Below are 20,421 nucleotides of genomic sequence, written 5' to 3'. Positions count from 1 at the left end.
AACAATGTCAAAGATTTATAAAACTTAATAATTTTGACAATATACAAAATAACAATACTAAATTATTCTTAACAAAAACAAAACCAGCCTCTGTGAGGGTAATTAAAGAAATCTGTTAAAATAATCCTTATTCTGTAAGGCATAAGGTTGTTGAGATCAATAAATGTTTTCATTGCAGTTGGTATGCTGATGCTTTTTTTATTTTTTCTAATGCCTGAAATCAAAGCAAAACATATAATGTCAAAGAGAAAACCAAAGAGATTATTATTGTGTGACAATTTGTATGTTATACTATTGCACTTTGAAGTATTCTGGTTTGTGCAAGAAATCAGTTGAATTGGCGGGCATCGGATTAATCGCGGTGAACTATTAATTAATTCATTGGTTATATATACCCCATTTATAAAATAATAATACCTTCAATGATAATTCTTGCAGCTTCCTTTGCACTAATCTCTGAATACCACCACCTAAACCGGTGAGATGGTGGTGGATATAAGCCGGTAGAAATCGTAGCGAGGTACACCGATGTAGTGTGTATATTCTTTGTCCATGAGTCCAGACGTAATTCCTCGGTTATTGACTCCATTAGACCTTAGCGCAAAGAGATTTCAAGATCTTACACTAAAGGAGTCAAATTTATTTTTTCACTATGCTTAAACAGTTTTTTAAGGTTATTTAAAGCCATACTATATACGTACATAGTAAAAGAATCACTTGGTTAACAATAATAACTTCTATACTAGGATTTTATATGTCGACTATGTGTCTAATGAAAAATTCCCAATTACCGGAGGATTACTTTAGCTGTTATGGAAGATGTTTACTATAGTTATTTATTATATAATTTACCTCTCAGTCCATACTTCGCCGCACTATAAGGTATCATGTCCGGACAGGGCAATAAACCCGCGCTAGAATTGATGGCCACTATATGCCCTTGGCGACGTTCAATCATACTAGGAAGGAAAGCTTCTATGACCTGTCAATTATTTGTTTATTAACTTGAGGTACTTCATTTGGCCATAAATCGTGATTTGTACATGGGTGTTTCAGTGGAGAACAAGTACCGTATAGAATTTATGACACCTACATCGTCTGAATGCGAAAGGGAATGAAAGAAAGAACGAAAAGTTATTTATTCATTTAGGTAACTTAATGTACACCTATGAACGTCAAAAAAACAAGAAATATACATTAAATGCTTCTAATTTTACATTTACTGCCAGTTCTCAAATCAAGGGCGTAGAACGGAAGAGAACTGTTTTTAATCTCGAAGTTTTTTTCTTTGGAAGTTATGATATAGTGTAAAATCCTATCAAAAGCATGACGCGAGAGACCGTCTTGTTACACGCATCTGAAGGAAACCACCAAATTGAATAAATTTACTAAATCGCTTGGATTATGACTTACCCAAAAATGTGCTAGCAAGTTGATTTCAATTAATTTTGCAATACTTCCCGCTTTCAGATGAGTTATCGGTCCGCAACTTACTGCCCCAGCGTTGCTGACAATCATCGACACGTCGGCGATTTGTCTCCGTATATTTGCTGCGAGGGATGATACTTGTTCTCGAACTGTTACATCTACTGTAAAGCCATAGCTCTGTAAAGATGTAAAAAAATAGTATCAAACATGCTAAACATACGATAAAAATGTCAAATCGCTTGGAGTGCGTAGACAATTTTAAACATTCGATTCCTCGAACATCAGATCCTGTCCTGTCCATGGTAGTTCATTCCTCGATTGTCCACCAAGGAAATTTAATAATCTTTCAGGTCGATACAAAAAATACATTTAAAAAAATCGGTTGTCTGTAGAGTCGGTTTACTGACGATACTTGAACGTGACAACGTCATAAGAAAATACTGATAGAATGGTTGCATTTTTCAAAAGAAATTTTTTTTTGTTTGACAGATATGTTGTATGGATATCCATGATCCAAGAGGACGTAAATGGAAATCACAATTGAATTGATCAAGTTACATTTATTTGTACGCATAAATACGCACTTGCACTTCAAGGTTTAAGTGGAACGATCAGAGGTAACGACGCGCACCACCATTATGTTGAACTAGCTGCTACCTGCTAGCTAACACTGATGTATTTGCAAACGACTTAGGGCCCACCAAGAAAGAGCGAACTAATTCTTAAGACCGGCATCGCAAACGAAGCCTTCTGTGACGGCGGCGGTATCCTAATGGATACCGTTATTACAACAGACGAGCTTTTTACCCGTTTGCGTCTTTAAATATAAAGAAAATAATATTTCATAGTTAAAGTTCAATTGCCGGTGCTTACATCTCCGTCCTTCTTCCTTATTTCGTCAACGACAGCCTTGTTCCGCCTCGCGTCTTTGTCCCAACAGATCACAGTGGCCCCAAGATCTGCGAACTGCAGTGCCAACTCGCGTCCCAATCCTTGACCAGCTCCCGTTATCTGAACATAGCAATCAATAAATAGTTGGTAGTGATATTTATAAAACAATATTTTACTACGGTATTCATCGATAAAAGTTTCATACGCTTTAATAGGCTTAAAACGAGTTCTTAAGGTATCGGGTTCTAGAACAATCCGTACAACTACTACTACTACAAATGTAGTTTAACCTTGCCTTAATAATGTTTTAAAGCTCAACGATCTATAACGATTTGCAAAATTTGAATTAAATCTATTAAGCCGTGTGGTCACAATAATGCCTATTCGTTTTAAAAACAAACAACATGGTATATGTGGTAAAAATTCTATGAATAGTTCCCATTCACATTTTTTTACAAGAAACGTTGCCGTTTTGTGTTAGGCTTTTGTGCGAAAAGACGGTAAATATGGTTAGTAGACAAAAGCCCCGTGCGGGCCTGTTTTGCCCTACTTATCTTTGGACCTCTCACTTTTCTTTTCAGTGGATTTCTCGCAGTGTCCAAAATGAGTTATGTCATTTGTCCATGCGCAGATACCGAACCCTTGTGCTTATCTTAAGTCTTACGAATAAAGAAGTTGTATTATATATTATTATTGTTTTAGTTGTAAACCCAATATGTCATGTGATCTATGAATAGTAGTAGTAGCTTAAAACCTAGGGTTATTAGCTACAAATAAACTAATGGTACAAATAAATGGAAATTAAAGTTTAATAACAACAAATACAATTTTCTTAGACATTGCCAAAAGATAACCGTTAAAGTGAAGTTCCGCAAAAGGAAGTAAAATCAATCTAGAAAACTGCAGTAAGTTTCTTACTAAGCCTTAATATTATATTTGATCCAAAAGCACATTTTATTCTATAGACGATTTAAAGTTTTATTTAACAAGACTATCGTCATAAAACAAAACATCCATATATAAAATAAATACATGCAACATAAATTAGTTTGACAAAATTCAAAAAAATTCTTTGGTGTCGCCGACAGCTGTTAGCATTGCGCGCTTTGGACTTTACATCCAAATGAATATAAGATCACAAAAAGATATCATGCTACGTATGGTATTTACATTATATATAATAACGTCAAAGAAAATCTCATAGAATTAGGTAAAAGTTTTTCTCTATCTAGATTGAGTTTTATTTTTCTGAACACTTAATTTATTATAAAGTAGTTCAATTGTATGCAGTAGGTTCACCTGAATTTAATTGATAATACAGCCAATGGACAGTCAATGCCAGAAAGTTCGCGAATGCATTACCGGCTTTTAAAGAATTGGAACTCTCTTCTCTTAAAGAATCGTGGTTGGTGTGCGGAAAAAACTGCCTTAAATAACATTTAGTTGTGGAACGACAGACGGCTAGGTGATGATGAGAAAGATAATTTAGTTAATCTACCTAAAACGCATTCATCTAAAAAGATGTATTCTTTATTCGAAAACCTCACCAATACAGTTTCTCCATTCATATTCTTCATAGTGGGTGGAATTAATACCCTCACAGCTGCAACGACGCAACATGAAAACAGCTTCGCTACCAATACCATTGAGTCTAACACGCACAAAGGAACAGCGGCTACCCAACCACTTCCCCACCACGGCAGTATCCATACTTCTTGGAACCCTCGAAACTTTCTCGCCACGTGCCCTATAAAACGTACAAAAATATTTCTGCTACGCATAAGATTGAGTAAATAGCTATAAATTCTGCAAATGGCGTTGCGACAAGTATGACAATATTTTTTTTATTATGTCGTATGAGTTTATAAGCAAATTACTTTACTCTGTGCTCATTTGATATACCCAAGGTGGAAACACATTTAAACCCCACGCGATGCATCATGTCGACACCCGATGTGCATCGTGCACATTACCAACACGCGACATGTCATTTATTAAAGGAACAGCACTTTATTGTACTACTGAATGTAACTTTAAAGATTTTTATAAATTTAAAATTGCACGCATTTTCAGTAGAATTTAAATTGTTTACACTATATTTAGAAAAATTATTACATTGTTACGAGCTAGGGGATCGGATAGAAACTGCCGTCGATTTCTTCAAGGGTTTATTTTAATAAAATCTACGAGAAATCGACGGCAGTTTCTATCCGATCCCCTAGCTCGTAACATTTTGGTGTCAGAATTGGGGATAGTAAAAGTGCGATACCAGTGATAAAGTACTGAGTGATTTAAGTGATTAGTGACAGTGTTTCATTGTGTGTGTTATTAGTGCTTTTCTGTGCGTAATTTCCAGATATTAGTGTAAACGAATTCCTCATAGATTTTATTGAAATAAACCCTTGAATAAATCGACGGCAGTTTCTATCCGATCCCCTAGCTCGTAACATTTTGGTGTCAGAAGTGGGATAGAAAAATGCCAATTACTCCAAGGGAGAGTCAAGAGGAGTTTGTAACAGAATCTTCAGCTGCGGAGGGAGTGCAGACCAGGGCACAAGCAGCACGCGACGCCGCCCGGAGACAGAGTTTCGACGCGAACCGCGGGATAGGCGAAAGCAACGATGCTAACATCCTCCTTGCTCTGCGACAAATGATGGAAGAACAGGCACGACGTCAGGAGGAACAGGCCCGCCGTCAAGAGGAACAGGCCCGTCATCAGGAAGAACAAGTTCGGCGCTTGATGGAGGAACAGGCCCGCCGTCAAGAGGAACAGGCTCGCCGTCAAGGAGAACAGGCACGTCAAATGGTTGAAGAACAGACTCAGACACGTCGTATGATGGAAGAACAGGCTCGTCGTATAGGGGAAAAATTAGGAGATCTGAAACAAGAAGTTGATAAAAAAATTGAAAATTTGGAATCTGACGTGGATAGCAAGCTATCGAAACAGGACAAACGGATTCTCGGATTAGAACATGAAATGCAGTGCTTGAAGACCACGGGTGTCGTAACGTCTGTAGCACCATCTGGAAATCTAAAAGTGCCTCCCTTTGATGGTATATCTTCTTGGGGCGCGTACAAGGTACAGTTTGAGACTGTAGTAGAGTCAAACGGGTGGAATGACGATCAAGCTGTCACCGCCCTTATTATGGGACTGCGAGATGAAGCCCTCACCATACTAGATACCAAGACAGGTAAAGTGACGTTGAAGCAACTGCTGGATGCCCTGGAATCACGGTACGGAGATGCACATTTAGAGCACGTCTATAGGGCTCAATTAAAGGATAGGATGCAGCGACCAAGTGAGAGCTTGCAAGAATGGGGTCTGGAAACAGAGAAGCTGGTAAGGAAAGCTTACGCATCCTTACCAGATGTAGCAGACAAGATATTAGTGCAAACCTTCATAGATGGAATAAGAGATCGTGAAGTGAGGCTGAGAGTGAACCTTGGTCACCACAAGAACCTGAAGGACGCTCTAGCCCATGCGTTGGAGGTAGAGGCGATTCAGAAAGTTCCTCGACCTTACCGCATTAGGGCTGTTACGGAAAGAGCTACTGGTCAACGTGGGCCAACCTGTTACATCTGTGGGGAAGTAGGGCACATGAGGTTTTCGTGCCCTATTTCCAGACCCCATTCTTGCAAGCTCTCACTTGGTCGCTGCATCCTATCCTTTAATTGAGCCCTATAGACGTGCTCTAAATGTGCATCTCCGTACCGTGATTCCAGGGCATCCAGCAGTTGCTTCAACGTCACTTTACCTGTCTTGGTATCTAGTATGGTGAGGGCTTCATCTCGCAGTCCCATAATAAGGGCGGTGACAGCTTGATCGTCATTCCACCCGTTTGACTCTACTACAGTCTCAAACTGTACCTTGTACGCGCCCCAAGAAGATTTACCATCAAAGGGAGGCACTTTTAGATTTCCAGATGGTGCTACAGACGTTACGACGCCCGTGGTCTTCAAGCACTGCATTTCATGTTCTAATCCGAGAATCCGTTTGTCCTGTTTCGATAGCTTGCTATCCACGTCAGATTCCAAATTTTCAATTTTTTTATCAACTTCTTGTTTCAGATCTCCTAATTTTTCCCCTATACGACGAGCCTGTTCTTCCATCATACGACGTGTCTGAGCCTGTTCTTCTTGACGGTGAGCCTGTTCCTCTTGACGGCGGGCCTGTTCCTCCATCAAGCGCCGAACTTGTTCTTCCTGATGACGGGCCTGTTCCTCTTGACGGCGGGCCTGTTCCTCCTGACGTCGTGCCTGTTCTTCCATCATTTGTCGCAGAGCAAGGAGGATGTTAGCATCGTTGCTTTCGCCTATCCCGCGGTTCGCATCGAAACTCTGTCTCCGGGCGGCGTCGCGTGCTGCTTGTGCCCTGGTCTGCACTCCCTCCGCAGCTGAAGATTCTGTTACAAACTCCTCTTGACTCTCCCTTGGAGTAATTGGCATTTTTCTATCCCACTTCTGACACCAAAATGTTACGAGCTAGGGGATCGGATAGAAACTGCCGTCGATTTATTCAAGGGTTTATTTCAATAAAATCTATGAGGAATTCGTTTACACTAATATCTGGAAATTACGCACAGAAAAGCACTAATAACACACACAATGAAACACTGTCACTAATCACTTAAATCACTCAGTACTTTATCACTGGTATCGCACTTTTTCTCTTCGCTGTTTATCGCTTGGAATCGCATTCAAAACTGAACTGAGTGGTCGCGTTTTGGCTCGCTTATATATCCCTGGGAAGAATCTCGAACGATGTTTCCGATGTTTACGAGAACTTTCTAGGCGGGAGCGCTACTGAGTAGCGATCGCCTAATTCTAGAACGCGCGTACTTGCTATCTCTTTCGCACATTGCTACGTGCTTGTCGTACGACGTTCTAGAGTTCTCGGTCTAGCTTCTAGAAGGTTCTTAACTTTTCTCTCTTTCGCCTATCAAACAGTGCTTGTCCCACACCTAGAAAATTCGTTCTAGAATATTCCTTCATCAAAGGGGTATAACCAGGCCTGAAAACGCCTGAAAACGGGTCTGCTGAAAAGTGTAGCATTCGTCTATACGTGTTCTGAAACCGACTGAAAAAATGTTTCAGCCTCCTGAAAACAACGGCAACATTACGTAAATTTCGATTTTCTAATATGTGATTAACCCTCTCCCGAAACGGTCATAAATCATATTTCAGCCTGCTGAAAAGTTCTCTAAGTAGTGGTAAAATCTAAAAACATTGCAGTTGACCCGTCTTCGTAACAATATCTTAAAAACTAATGTCATTTGTGACGACTAGGTACAGGTGATGTACAACGTCAAATTATTATTTATATGTATTTTAAATATACGAGAAATTTGCTTAAATCATGGCGAAACCTTTGCAAAAGGAAAGAGAGAACCGCTCTGCGGATAAAAAGGATCTAACGTTCCATCCTTATAACATTACTCCGGAAAGTGCTTACACTTCTATATTGCTCTTGGAATCGCGTGAACCAGAAATATTGTGTCAGGTATTTTATAACTATTGAGACTTTTTAAGCTCCCCTATAGTCAAGGGCGGCAAGTTACAGAGTCGTGGACAAGTCAAGAACTTATACGTTTGCCATCTTACAAAGCTTTATATTATATTAAATTAATACAATATTGAAGATATGTAGTTACATAATATCTGGATGGTGACAAAATATTGAAATAAAATGATTATGTTCAGTTAGTGGTCCGCCTAAGTCCTGGAACCAGCTCAGAGGTCATGATCCCCCTGGATCCGCCGTTGACTATAGTTAATAGTTTCATTGCCTCCTGTTAATATTATCTATGTTATATCGTAGTAGAATATACGGAAACATCTTTGAAAAAATCAAGTTTCCAGTTTCTGTAAGAATGTTGAATATTTGTAGCCCCTAATTCATCAAATATACATTTGTGTCCTGTACTGTAATTGATATTTTTAAGCAAAATTAACATTCTGCCTACGCACCCCTTTATTGTTTGTTATATGTGAGTCACCCTTCAAGCTATGCATGCAATACAGATACAGATCTTAGATAATAATATATTTCCAGACACTTCGAGCCATAACCAAGTTTTCCGCGCAAGAGTTTCAAAACCGTCAGGTTTTGTTTGATCTCAATGCTGTAAGATATATCCTACCTCATGTGGAACATCCTGAGCTGAACATAAAGCGGTTTGCGCTAAAGGCATTAGCCCAGCTCTGTCAGCTTCCAAGAGGACCAGAACAAGTTCTAGCTAATCCTCAGAATCTAAGAAAAATTGCTTACATGTTGGTGAAGGTATGGTCTTATGTTTACACTGTCACATTATATTTCTATTAATTTGTACGTATTTTATTTATATATTTTTATTGGTTTGGGTTCGAAAATAACTAGTGTTATTTTATAATTCCTCAGTAATACCAGTTGACATACGGCAGATACAATTTTACGTCCATACAAGATAGAGAAAAGTGATCAGCTGTTTAAATTGAATCTACTTATAAATTACAATTGAAGTAACTATAATTACAAAAAAAAATCCAATTATAGATAGAAGATGTCTTCGTGCTAGAATTTGCCTCGTTGGTTTTGTCCGAGCTAACACGGGAGCCCATAGGCTGTGAACAGCTGGTGTCTTGTAATATACTGAACAGTCTTTGCAATCGGATGAAGAATAGTCTCGACCCCGACGTACAAAAGAATTGCTTACAAGTGCGTATAGTTGATTTTTTTTAATTTAGATTTTTTTAAGGTGTGGGCGATTTGTTGGCTGTTATAAGGTAATAATACAATGCAATCGTTTAAGAAGGAATAATAATCTTTTGTTTTTTTTATCAGCAGTCTCAGGAAAACCGTCCTAAACGTATGAAGTGTGATTAATATAAAATTAACAGCATTTAAAAATTTACAGTCTCGAACTACGACTCCTTTAGTACTGAAAGGTTGAACTGAATAAATACTGTAATAAATTTTAGAAGTTTTATTTAAATATTACGTTATAAGGATTTACCTTACAAATTAAAAAAAAACCAGCCCTGTTTCAAAGTCCAATAAAATTTTACTGACCGATGACACAGCCCTGAATGTCCAAATTTGACCTATGTGAACTACATACTAACTTTTCCATAGACACTAAGTAACCTCCTAGAAGACCCCGTATGTGCATCTGAAGTAACCAAGAATCAGCAGTTCAGTTGGGCGTCTCTGTTGGCTCTGATGCAGAGTCCATACTTGGCTATTCAGCACGCCGCTCTTAAGACAGTCGACCAGCTCATCTGCAGATACAAGGACCAGGTAGTCCAGAAATCCTTCAGAGCGTCTACTGGTGTGTTGGATTTATGCGATATACTTGAGGTAATGTTTAAACCTTTTTTTTATTCTTTATAGGGTTTAATAGCTAAATCTGTAATCATTGTTAGTTTAGTGGTTAAAATCTATACTAATTTTATGAAGAGTAAGGATTTGTATGTCGAATTGGTTCGGAATTAGTTTAGTGTTATAAAATAGATTCCACATATTGGTGGAGCACGGAAAATATAAAAATCATTTTTTATTAGATGTAATCTTTTTAGTCCTACGAGTTCCGCGATGTCCATACTCAAGTGCTGGGAGTTCTACGTAACTACGTAGAGACAGAAGAGAATGCCGCCCATCTCTACCAGTCGGGTTGTATTTTACGGCTACTCGCATATCTGGAGATGGCCCTGCCCGCAATGAAACCACATTGTCTTGGCGTACTTACCAAAATGTCATTTAACTCCAATGGGCGTGACGTGAGTTTTGATATGTAATACTCTGTAACTGTATTTATAGTAATATAGGTACTTATTCTTCTCTTATGGGCACGTGTTAAACACCAGAAAAATACGAGCTCCTTCAAGGCAAAGTGGCAGGTAGAAGGGGACTTGGCCGCAGACGAACGTCTTGGCTGAAAAACCTAAGACGACCTTTCGATCAATGCTAAGTCATTATTTAGAAGCGCGGCGTCCAAAATGAAACTAGCCATGATGATAACAAGGAGGCAATATAAGCAGAAGATTTTATTATTGTATATTATGCCTGTTATCTCACTTACCTTACGATTTGACATGAATTTGTTATTGTTCCTACTTCCTCGATGAATTAATAAACACCCATAGTTCCGGAGATCAGCATGCACGAAGAAAAGAAGTCTTTGCATCAAGGCCTGTATTCACTATGATTAGTGCTAGTGCAAGTTATTAGTACGTTTAGTGGCTCTGTTAAGTAAATTCGGTTGTCGATAGCTGCCGATCAGCCAGTATAGTCGAACATCGAGAAGCGCGCTTGTAATCAGAAGAAGTACTGAAAGAAGTTTTGGAAGGTGACGCTTAACTGTCTGTCTGTCGTGTTTTGGCAGGCTGCGAGTGAGAGGAAAGGGAGGCGCACGGGACGTATCTACTCGCCTTTCACTCACAAAAAAATAGAACACGCTTCTAATCACGTTACTACACTACTACGCAGCCAAATAAACACCTGCACTAATCAGTGGCTGTCCACACTTGTTTTCTCTAACTCACTAATCACCTGAATTAATTACTAATTCAAGTGAATTTAGTCCTGAAGAGGCAGACACAGCTATGAACAGTGTTGTTTAAGTTGCTTCAATTGTTGTTTATAAACCACTTCTGGTAAGTACATAGTTAAGTCAGGCACATAAATATCTTCTCGTCTTAAGACGCAATAGGTGAGCTAGGGATGCTTAAATTTTCCCATATTTTCTCACATCATTGACATGTTTTTTTTTTAATGTTCTGCTGGCATGCAGGCTCTGTATGAAACGGGCACAGATCTTGTATTCTGTCACCAACTGCTGAGTTCGAATGTGGAATTGCTCGCTGATGCTGCAATGGGAGTTGCTAACATGACAAAGCTTTTGCCGGCCGCTGTACGAATGTCAGATACCAACATTATTGAAGCTCTGTGTGGTAAGACCATTATAAGCGAAACACTTAACCCGGGTTGTATAACAGTACGAGTCGTAATTTATACGACTGTAGGATGTCTGATCTACATCTGTCGCAGGACGAGACGCGTTTCAGGAAACTAACGGCGAACCTCCAGTAATGGAGAGGCACTTGAAGAAGAAGATTTTCTGAGCTAGACTATTAAAACGCATTTAGCGTTTTTTGCAATTATCAATCTCAATCGATTTGTTGTCTATAATACAAAATTAATACTAAGATACTTAAAATCGGGTATCATTTATTTTATTTTTTATTTGCACTCCACTACGTGTTTGTTTATTTTATGCATTTTCGATACTTTTTTTCTTACTTTTTTTACTTTATTTCGATACTGCATTACTATAATTCCGATTGCCGATTCCCGGCTGTGCGCCAACTGACTGTTAGGAAACCGTCTTGCCTTAGACCCAAAAAGTCAACATCGTGTATCAGGCACAGGAGGCTCTGGCGTGTTTTTGTATTTTTTACAACGTACAAAGTAAACATTTTATTACTGTATATATTTTAGCAATCCTAGCGGATGATGCAGCTGTATGGTTTTATATTCGTATGAACGCTATCCACGCGCTCGCCGAATTGTGTCGTATTATCCCAAAGGCGGCCTTTAGCCTTATAGAGCCCAAGACGTTTGCTTCGCTTAGGAATATTAATAAGAAATGTAAGTTCTTATATACTTTAAAAGTACGTTGGTGGGGCGTAATATATTATATTAATTAACGTGTTTAGTACCTAAGTAATATTTGTGTAACCGCATCTTATCACGGCACATTTTAACGAATGTCTTGAATGTAATTATCTATTGCCAATCTTTTCGCGGAAATATAATGATGTTGGTGAAACATAGATATATTATTACAACTCTTTATTTGTTTTCAAACTGTTGCATAAACTTATATTGAACTTGATTATTTGGTAAAATTACAATCTAAACTTATACCATCTTCATGGTTGTTGCAATCTATTTCAGGAAAGTAATATCAGGTTAAAATCCTAATACATACTAACATTGTGCACACAATAATTTTCGTAGAATAAAGACATATCGTTATTTTTATAATATTTTTTTAACAATCATTTTAAGTTAAAAATGAGAAAATATTCAAACAGTTCTACCTAATAGTGCTTTCCGACTTTATACCCCCGGGGCAAGAGATTTAAGTTAAATATATTTTTTAATGTTAAAGAGTCAATCTCAAAGATTACTACTATATTAGGTACACTACCGTATTTTAAGTAAATATTATTTTTTTTTAAATAGTTTCTAATGTTATGAGGAAAATACTTTTCAGTTAAAGATACCCCAATTGAGGCGCAAAGGCTAGCGGTACAGTGCTATATCAATCTGCAGAACTATCACGTGAGCACTCGAGCTATGCTTAACTCGGAATTCATGGTCGAGCTCCTTAATATTTTACAAGTAATTATTTAATAATTCGACACTAATAGTGATAAAAAATTTTTACGAAAATATGAAGTAATGTGAAGTTAGTATACCTGAGGAAGTGTTAATTGATCTTTTAATGAAATAATGTTACTACAATATATAACAAAAATATATTTAAAAAAAAGCCAAATCTTTAAAATGAGTTCATTAACACAATTTAGTTCTATCAAAAACTTATTTGTAAGCTTGCTCTAGTACAAGATCTGTGTAAACTACTTCGAAAAGATGAATACTTTTGACATGTTTGCACAGATGGCGCTGTCAGCAATATAATTTTTCCTACAAAGTACTATATGTGGAGAGCAGATGACGCCATGCGCTGATATAGAGTTTTAGAACGCGGTATAGAAATACGCGCGTTGAGATATAACATCTAGCGTGAAGATTAGGAAATCATACTTACCTGGCGTAGGGGATACCGTGATCAGGAAGGCGGTTCCCCCAGAGCGAGACTCTACCATTGCACTGCGGTAGGGTTGACCTCTGCGATTATCCCTAATGTGGATAACTCGGACGCGTAATTTTTGGTAGTGGGGACTGCGTACGCGCCGTCCCCCCATAAAGGCATGACTGATATATCTTAATACTTAGTATATACAATTTTATGAATTGTATCAACAGTAATAATGATAATATTATGATAGTTTAAAAATGAGTTATAATATCTCCGTTGTTACTTGTTGTGGATTTCAATTCATGGATGTTCTAATTTCTGTGCCTAAGGGCCTGTTTCACAATGTCCGGATAAGTTCCAAATAAGCTATTTGTTACTAATTGGTATGATAAATAGTATTTTTGCGTTTCACGACTGTCAGATAGCGCTATACGTCATGAAATTCGAAGTATTTTGTTTGGAACTTTTATCTTTCGAATAATTTATGTGTTGCATAGCTATTTGGCACTTTATCCATACATTGTGAAACAGGCCCTAAGAGTGGTAAATACTAAATAGCTACATGTATATTTTTATTTATAATATCAATTATTTGCAAAAAAAATCTCTGATATAATTATTACAAGTTAAATACATGGATTATTTTTATCGCTTTCAGCGTATCGATATTTGCCTGAAAATAAAGACATGCACAGTTCTAAGTGGCCTGATGAAAGAAGATTTGGCTAAAGATCTTTTTACTTCCAAGCAAGGAGAAGAAGTCAGTATATATATAAATTAGGTGTTTTTTATTACGTTTTTTGTCACAAACTAAAAACTACTTAAAAATCTTAATATTTCTAACACCGAAAAAAAAATTGAAATAAAGTAAAGTCAGAAGAGAAAGTGCACTAGGGTTCCCTGCATTGTGTGCAGCTAGTATCTTCCATTTATCATATTAATTATTTTTGCCACTTGACTTAATAAATTCCACATAGAACATGGAATTTTATAATTAAACTACTGTTGCACAGAACGAATCCTATCGGTTTCAGAATAGGACAGGTAAAGAACATGTTGCTTAAGATTTTTAATGCATTTTATTAATATTTTGTAAAAAAAGACTGTCCTAACAGAATCATATTTTAATTATTGTGACAGGTGATTTCAAATAACCTACACATTGAGCATATTGGTCTACGCACTGCTTTGTGTCAGTTGATATTCGCCAGCGTAACAGAAGATGGGGCAGACGTCTACGTGGAGTTAGGCACAGTACATTAGTTAGTATAAATTATGAGAAAATCGTCTTTCAATTAAAGAACGTTTTTGAAACGCCGGCAACGCACATGTGAGCTCTGTCATTGAGTTTCCATGGGCGGCGGTTTCACTTTACATGAAATGAGCCTCTAGCCCGTTAGCCCCCGTTTCTATAAAAAAAAACTGTGGTCTCCGACAAGATCATTGTCTATTGGGTCGTAGTCAATACTAACAATAAAACGGAACGTTCTCTCCATTCTAATTGCTTATCTCTTACCCAATAGCAAAACGTTTCGTTACCACCCAGGACCCATTTTACCTAAGTTATCATTTATGTAGTGTTAAGTATTGGAAAGTCGAAATTAATATTAACAATAACGCATAAATCAAACCTCCCCCCTCCCTCATTTTCGTTAAATAATACTTGAACGCTCCCCAACTTGCTTCGGTGTATTTCTTCACAAATTTTGTTTTGATAGGTAATAGGTTGGATACAGTTATAATTTTATATTAAAACTTCTGAACATGTAAAACGTCAACAATCGTATCCTATTCTAATATTTTTATGATTGCGATACAAGTTGACTTTGCAATAATATTTACATCATAGTCTAGCCTATTCTATAAATTTTTCGAACTTTTAGACCGCGTCGAATGAAATAATTTTATCTCAATTTGTTTGTATGGGAAAATAAGATTTTTATTGCAGCTTCATTGTACTGTTACAAAGATATACATACATACTTTTGTATTATAAAAAAATACCATAACGTATTTAGACTATTAGAAGTGAAACTATAATTTCCCGTCAGTATGGTTGAAAACAAACAAGCAAGGTACACAGTGAGTGCGTGGGAGCCGGCCCTGGAGGCGATCTTCCGCCAACATCCTTCAGCCAAACTGGCCTATACCGGACGACTCGACATCAACGACTTTACTCAGGTAATCCTGACATTAGAGAATTTTGCAGCGCCTAATACTTTTCAGATATATGACAGATTTTGAGAAATAATTTCGATTCTTAAATTTTGTTATATAACATATACATATATAAATTTTGGAAAAAAATAGTTCTTAAATCGTTTTATGTAATTTAAGCCTAAATAAGTTATTATACGGACGAGTATTACCTATTTTGATTTATGATTAAAGGGGTAAGTTCATACGACAATTTATGTCCAAAACGCGCTGTAACCGAATGTCTAAACAAAATATAATTGCATTTCAAAATATATATGTATAAAGAAATATTAATACACACTGTATCAAAATTTTTTATTTGCTATTTAGGAAGGGTTCTACGTACTAAAGAAGCTAGATGGTGAATTCCCCACCATACAGCAATTGATTGAAAGCGTTCCACCCCATCATGAGCCTGTCTTTATCAGTATGTTCCATCAGCCGTATGACGCTGTATCGACTTCTGATATTCGGACGCCACGTATGTTTATGTTATATTTATAAATAGCATAGCTTATTTGTTCATAGCAGCCCGTATGAGGCCCTAACATGTCCTAACGGATCCGAATGACTCAATCACCGTAGCTAACGATAGATTAAAAAGCCGCCCGCGCGTCAATACCAGATTAGGGTTAAAAGCTGCCTTTCCCGGGGAATGCGTGGTATAAGACTTCGTACTTCGCTCACTCCAGTAAGCTTCAAGGCTAAGGCTTAAGGTTCGAGTCTTGCTGGAGATACCCTTGCGCTGATCGCGGGAAAACTCCCATTCCGATTTGCCGACCTACGCTCGCTAAATCAGCCCGATCTGAGCTGTAAAGGCCCAGCGAGATTCCATTAAAAATATATTATATTATTTATAGGAACAAAGCCACGCATAAGAAAAAGAAAAGAAAAAAGTTATACAAATTATAACCAATGTGTGGCCTCCATATTAGTTGTGTACGTTGGACGTCGTACACAACTACTTACTTATTGGTTAATTTTAATTAATGAGTTCACATAGAGCATTACATAATAATTATACAAATGAGCTAAAATTACAAAATATACGAAAAAAAAGTTACCTAGTAGTTTTAAGGTTAAAATGAAAAAAAAAATGTTATATTCCAATGATTAATTAATCTAAACTCTAATTAAGTTACTAATTTAATTTAACATAAGTGTAGTTATTACGTTTAATTCTTTGTTGTTAAGTTATTCATGTAATTGTAAAATATTTCTAGATTTTGCATCAAATCCGACTCTTGCGTCTCAGGCAAGTCGATTGCGCCTACCAAAGTTGCCCGATGATGTGAATTTACGAAATTACTTGCTACGCTTGAAGATTTGGTTTGGAGACCCGTAAGAAACTATATTTTATAGAACAATATATTCTTTTAGTCATCCATACATACAGTAAAACGTGAATAGTATTTTTTTAAATATTTCTAGTTTATTTGCAGCTAGCCTATTAATTTGTTTGCATTTAATTTCAGAGCAAAATCGTTGCACTATTTTGAAATAGAAGATGCTCATTACGAAGTCAGGTAATACTTTATTATATTTACATAATAATTGGGAAATATTCTTTATTTTTTGATAACCTTCGGAATATGAATGTTTGCTCCCAAGATCTCAAGCATAGAACGAACTATAAAGGGTAAATTATTGAGAAAAGAGTTTCGTTATTTTATAACACTAGTACATTATAACGCAACATTAGAATGCAAACGAGCAGGCCACTGTGAATAACCGCCGCCCTGGCAATGGACGCAACGCCGGGGGTTAGCAGGTGTGCTGCAGACCTTTTAGGGACTCTCTTTTAAAGGCCCCTAAGTCGTATCGGTTTGGAAATACTACCACTGGCCGCTGGTTCTACAAAGAGGTGGTTCGCGGCAGAAAGTGCCTTAAAACGCGCTGACAAATACATAACTTTTAATAATGTATTTAGATATCGTGACAAATGCGAAGAAGTGACGTCATCGCTAAAACAGCGCGCTCAACTCTTAGCCGAGTTTGTGGTGGAGCAAATGAGTGGTCTAACACAAGAACGTGACTGCAGTATGCCTAGTGTTGATCTGCACTTGGCCGATTTGATGGTATTTTTGGATCAATATTGCATATAGTTCGAAGCCATAACAACTATCATCCTTGACCCTGATCTAAAAAAGACGGCTAAACACTTGCCTTGTCTAAAAAAGTAAATTTAATACTAGTAGCTCCATCTATGAGTCAACTTTGCAGCCCACCTTAATTGCTTGATAAAATGAAACATAAGTAATTACGTGTTATGCCTATTAAACGATATTCTATATCTCGTAATTGTATAGGTGGCAGATATAAATACCAATTTCCAGCTTTGTATGTCTAGGTAAAAGTTCTAAAAAAGTTCCAAGATTTAGATAGTTCTTTACTTTCGTGGAAGGAACAAATATTGCTTCAAATAACATGCATTAGGAGGACCTTGGATCTCGTGTGCTGGGTTTGGGCTGGATTCGTTGCGGTGGTCCTTTAGAACGAGCTATTTTGTACAAGGTGTTAGCTGATCGAGTGGGTTTACCTTGCGCTTTGCATAGAAAAACCAGCGCCCATGCATGGTGTGAGGTGGCCATTCCCGAATTGGATCCTGTGAGTGTACTTAAACTAGACGTCATTGTTTTTATATTGATGATGTATATGTCGCAGCCAACTAGTTTAATTAACTGGCTGTCTAATGCTTAGGCCATTTATACGATGGAGTCAGAAATAAAACAGGTAAAACATATGACATAAAAAATATTTCGTTTAAATATAAAATTGCTTAATTCAAATTCACATTACTATTGTCACTACTCTCTCCCGTTGGATTTGTTATATAGATTTTCATGGAATTTTGGGAAACACCATTATAGCTGTGGTTTGCCGACGCCATATTGACAGTTTGAAGAGTTTAGTTTCGAGATTGATTTTGATTGTCATTTGCCTAGCTGTTTGATCAACTGGCTGAACATCTTTCAGGCCGCTAGGCGCTAGTCAGTTAAAAGCCTAGGCAGTTAATTGAACGGCTAATTAAAGTAGTAGGCTACGACATAATAAATATATTATTATTAATCACTATTTGAAGCCCCCTACATTTTCACTTCTCAATATTATTAGAGGGAAACCCTAGAAAAAGAAGAGAGTTATCCAGCAGGCTTATTACGTGCTAACTACGTAGTGGATTTGATGACGACATCTGGATCATTGCTACCACGAGGCTGCGTTGAGGCGAGAAAAATCTGCGGGGCCGGGTGTACCCCATACACGGCTAGGCAAATGACTGAAGTGTGTCGTTGTACGCATTAATTTAATAAAAGAAAAAAACAAATATTTTTTACATATCTATATCATGTAAGTAAATATATATACCTGCATGACAAAAGTGTAAATCTATCTACTAAAAACATTTGCATTCGGAATGTTCACATTTCCCGTATCTCAGGGGCCAAGCTGTTAATAAAGACACACTCTGAAATAAGTACCTAATATGTGTGCCTGACTTTGGTTAAAATCTGATATAATATAAAAATATAATCTTTATTAGTAGTCATAGCAATCAAATATACAGTAAAGTTTCTTAAGCTACATAGTACCTACTAATAAAATATTTAAAAATTAATGAAAAAGAAAAATACTACAAAGTTTGGCTCCTCTGGCCGTTTGCAGTACCATCATCAATATACCGTAATATGTTAGAATTTGATTTTAAATTTCGTATACAAGGATTTATAGCGATACTAAAATGACATTACATTACATTTTGCATTACGGAAAACAGTGCAATTATGTGTTAAACAACTAACTTTTCCTAATTGTTTCTTGCATGTACCGTGTATAGTCCAATGTTAACATTCAAGGATTCTGCTTATTAGCTTTATTTCCTTTTGTATATTTATTGTTGTTCCATTGGTTTATCTTTGCATTTATTAATGTAATGGTCTAAGATTTGGCTATTAGATTAGTGCACTCATCCGGTATTTGCTAAAAAACAAATATTATATTTATAATTAAGAGAATATACCTGTGGCCACAGGTAAGAATATGATAAATGCAATTACATTACAGGATAAGCAATTAAGATATTAAGAAATCTTGGGAGGCACTATTCAAATATGAAACATGTGATATAATAAGTCTAAGTCCAAGTTCATACTAAACAAAAAAAGCATTGTCTGATCTATGACCACAGATAAATGCACCAACTTGCCTATCAAAATTTGGCCACTAGTATTTTTAATGTTTGGGAAAATAATTCATTCACTTATTTTATAAGTAAAATTTACATAAAGATTATAAATTAAAAAAAATCATGGTACGTTGCGCACCTGGCCGCACCTCTTCACATCCAGGTAGGTAATTACAAAACAGCTGTCAATAGATATAGACAGGTTTTAATTGGTAAAATTTAAATTTTTCACTTTAATACATTTTAATCATGCACAATATATTCTATAAAAATTATGTTGACTTTCACTGTGTGTGTATGGCTTAAACACTTAACTAGTTTACTTTTGTTTAAGAACTTTGATGTGATTTAAAACTGGCATTAATAAAAAATTACTGTTCTTAATAAACGGTCAAGCTCTCAAAAAATAATAAAACAAGTTTCTATGCTATAATTTGTGTATTGTTAAATAAGATTTAAAATGATACTACCTAGAAGATACCTCTTCTCTTCTAATTATCTGGAATTTTTTCTAGACCCTGAAAGAATAACATTTAAGGGTTAGTACTCATTCAAAAAATGCAAATAAATGGAAAAGGAAAATAATGATATTGATTCCGAATCTATTTTTTTTTCTATATTAAATTACGGTTTTACGAAAGTTTAATAAACTTTTCTAGAAGCTTACATTAACTTCATATGGGTTGCCTGTTAATCTTGTATCTCTTTGGTACATTTTTCTTTCCCATAAAGTGTGGAGACCGCGACGATAATGCTGAAAATAAAAAAATAATGTTTTATTATTAACTTAAACAGCTTATTTGGCCTTGACCACCAGTACCTAAATTGCAGCTAACATTACAATGATGAAAAAGACTAAAGTAAACTTTTTAAGAGATAGAAGAATAATTGAAAGAGGTCATTATCCATAATTAA

The 20,421-nt window shown here is 36.5% G+C and overlaps 2 protein-coding genes and 1 non-coding gene across 3 annotated transcripts; 2 read left to right on the top strand and 1 right to left on the bottom strand.

The window, feature by feature from the left end:
- Window positions 1-27: 27 nt before the first annotated feature.
- Window positions 28-4,124, bottom strand: LOC111000983 (17-beta-hydroxysteroid dehydrogenase 13-like). The gene is made up of 6 exons (XM_022270620.2): window positions 3,867-4,124; window positions 2,302-2,439; window positions 1,414-1,605; window positions 853-982; window positions 418-594; window positions 28-214 (listed from the first exon to the last, which is right to left on the bottom strand). The coding sequence occupies exons 1-6, from the start codon at window positions 4,098-4,100 to the stop codon at window positions 69-71; spliced, it is 1,017 nt and encodes a 338-aa protein (XP_022126312.2). The 5' UTR covers window positions 4,101-4,124; the 3' UTR covers window positions 28-68.
- Window positions 4,125-7,675: 3,551 nt separating this feature from the next.
- On the top strand, window positions 7,676-18,626 carry LOC111000979. Its single transcript, XM_022270614.2, has 17 exons — window positions 7,676-7,819; window positions 8,372-8,599; window positions 8,852-9,013; window positions 9,431-9,655; window positions 9,874-10,074; window positions 11,088-11,247; window positions 11,795-11,944; window positions 12,576-12,703; window positions 13,783-13,884; window positions 14,265-14,386; window positions 15,176-15,305; window positions 15,654-15,804; window positions 16,547-16,664; window positions 16,799-16,849; window positions 17,254-17,401; window positions 17,760-17,930; window positions 18,438-18,626. Exons 1-17 carry the CDS (start codon window positions 7,676-7,678, stop codon window positions 18,624-18,626), a joined length of 2,580 nt encoding a protein of 859 aa, XP_022126306.2.
- Window positions 13,126-13,287, top strand: LOC123690086. Its single transcript, XR_006750899.1, has one exon. It is a non-coding gene; the product is annotated as a U1 spliceosomal RNA (small nuclear RNA).
- Window positions 18,627-20,421: the final 1,795 nt, after the last annotated feature.

The sequence above is a fragment of the Pieris rapae genome, chromosome 20 (genome assembly GCF_905147795.1).
Source record: "Pieris rapae chromosome 20, ilPieRapa1.1, whole genome shotgun sequence".
Lineage (NCBI taxonomy): Eukaryota > Metazoa > Arthropoda > Insecta > Lepidoptera > Pieridae > Pieris > Pieris rapae.
This window is presented reverse-complemented; position numbering and strand designations above follow the sequence as displayed.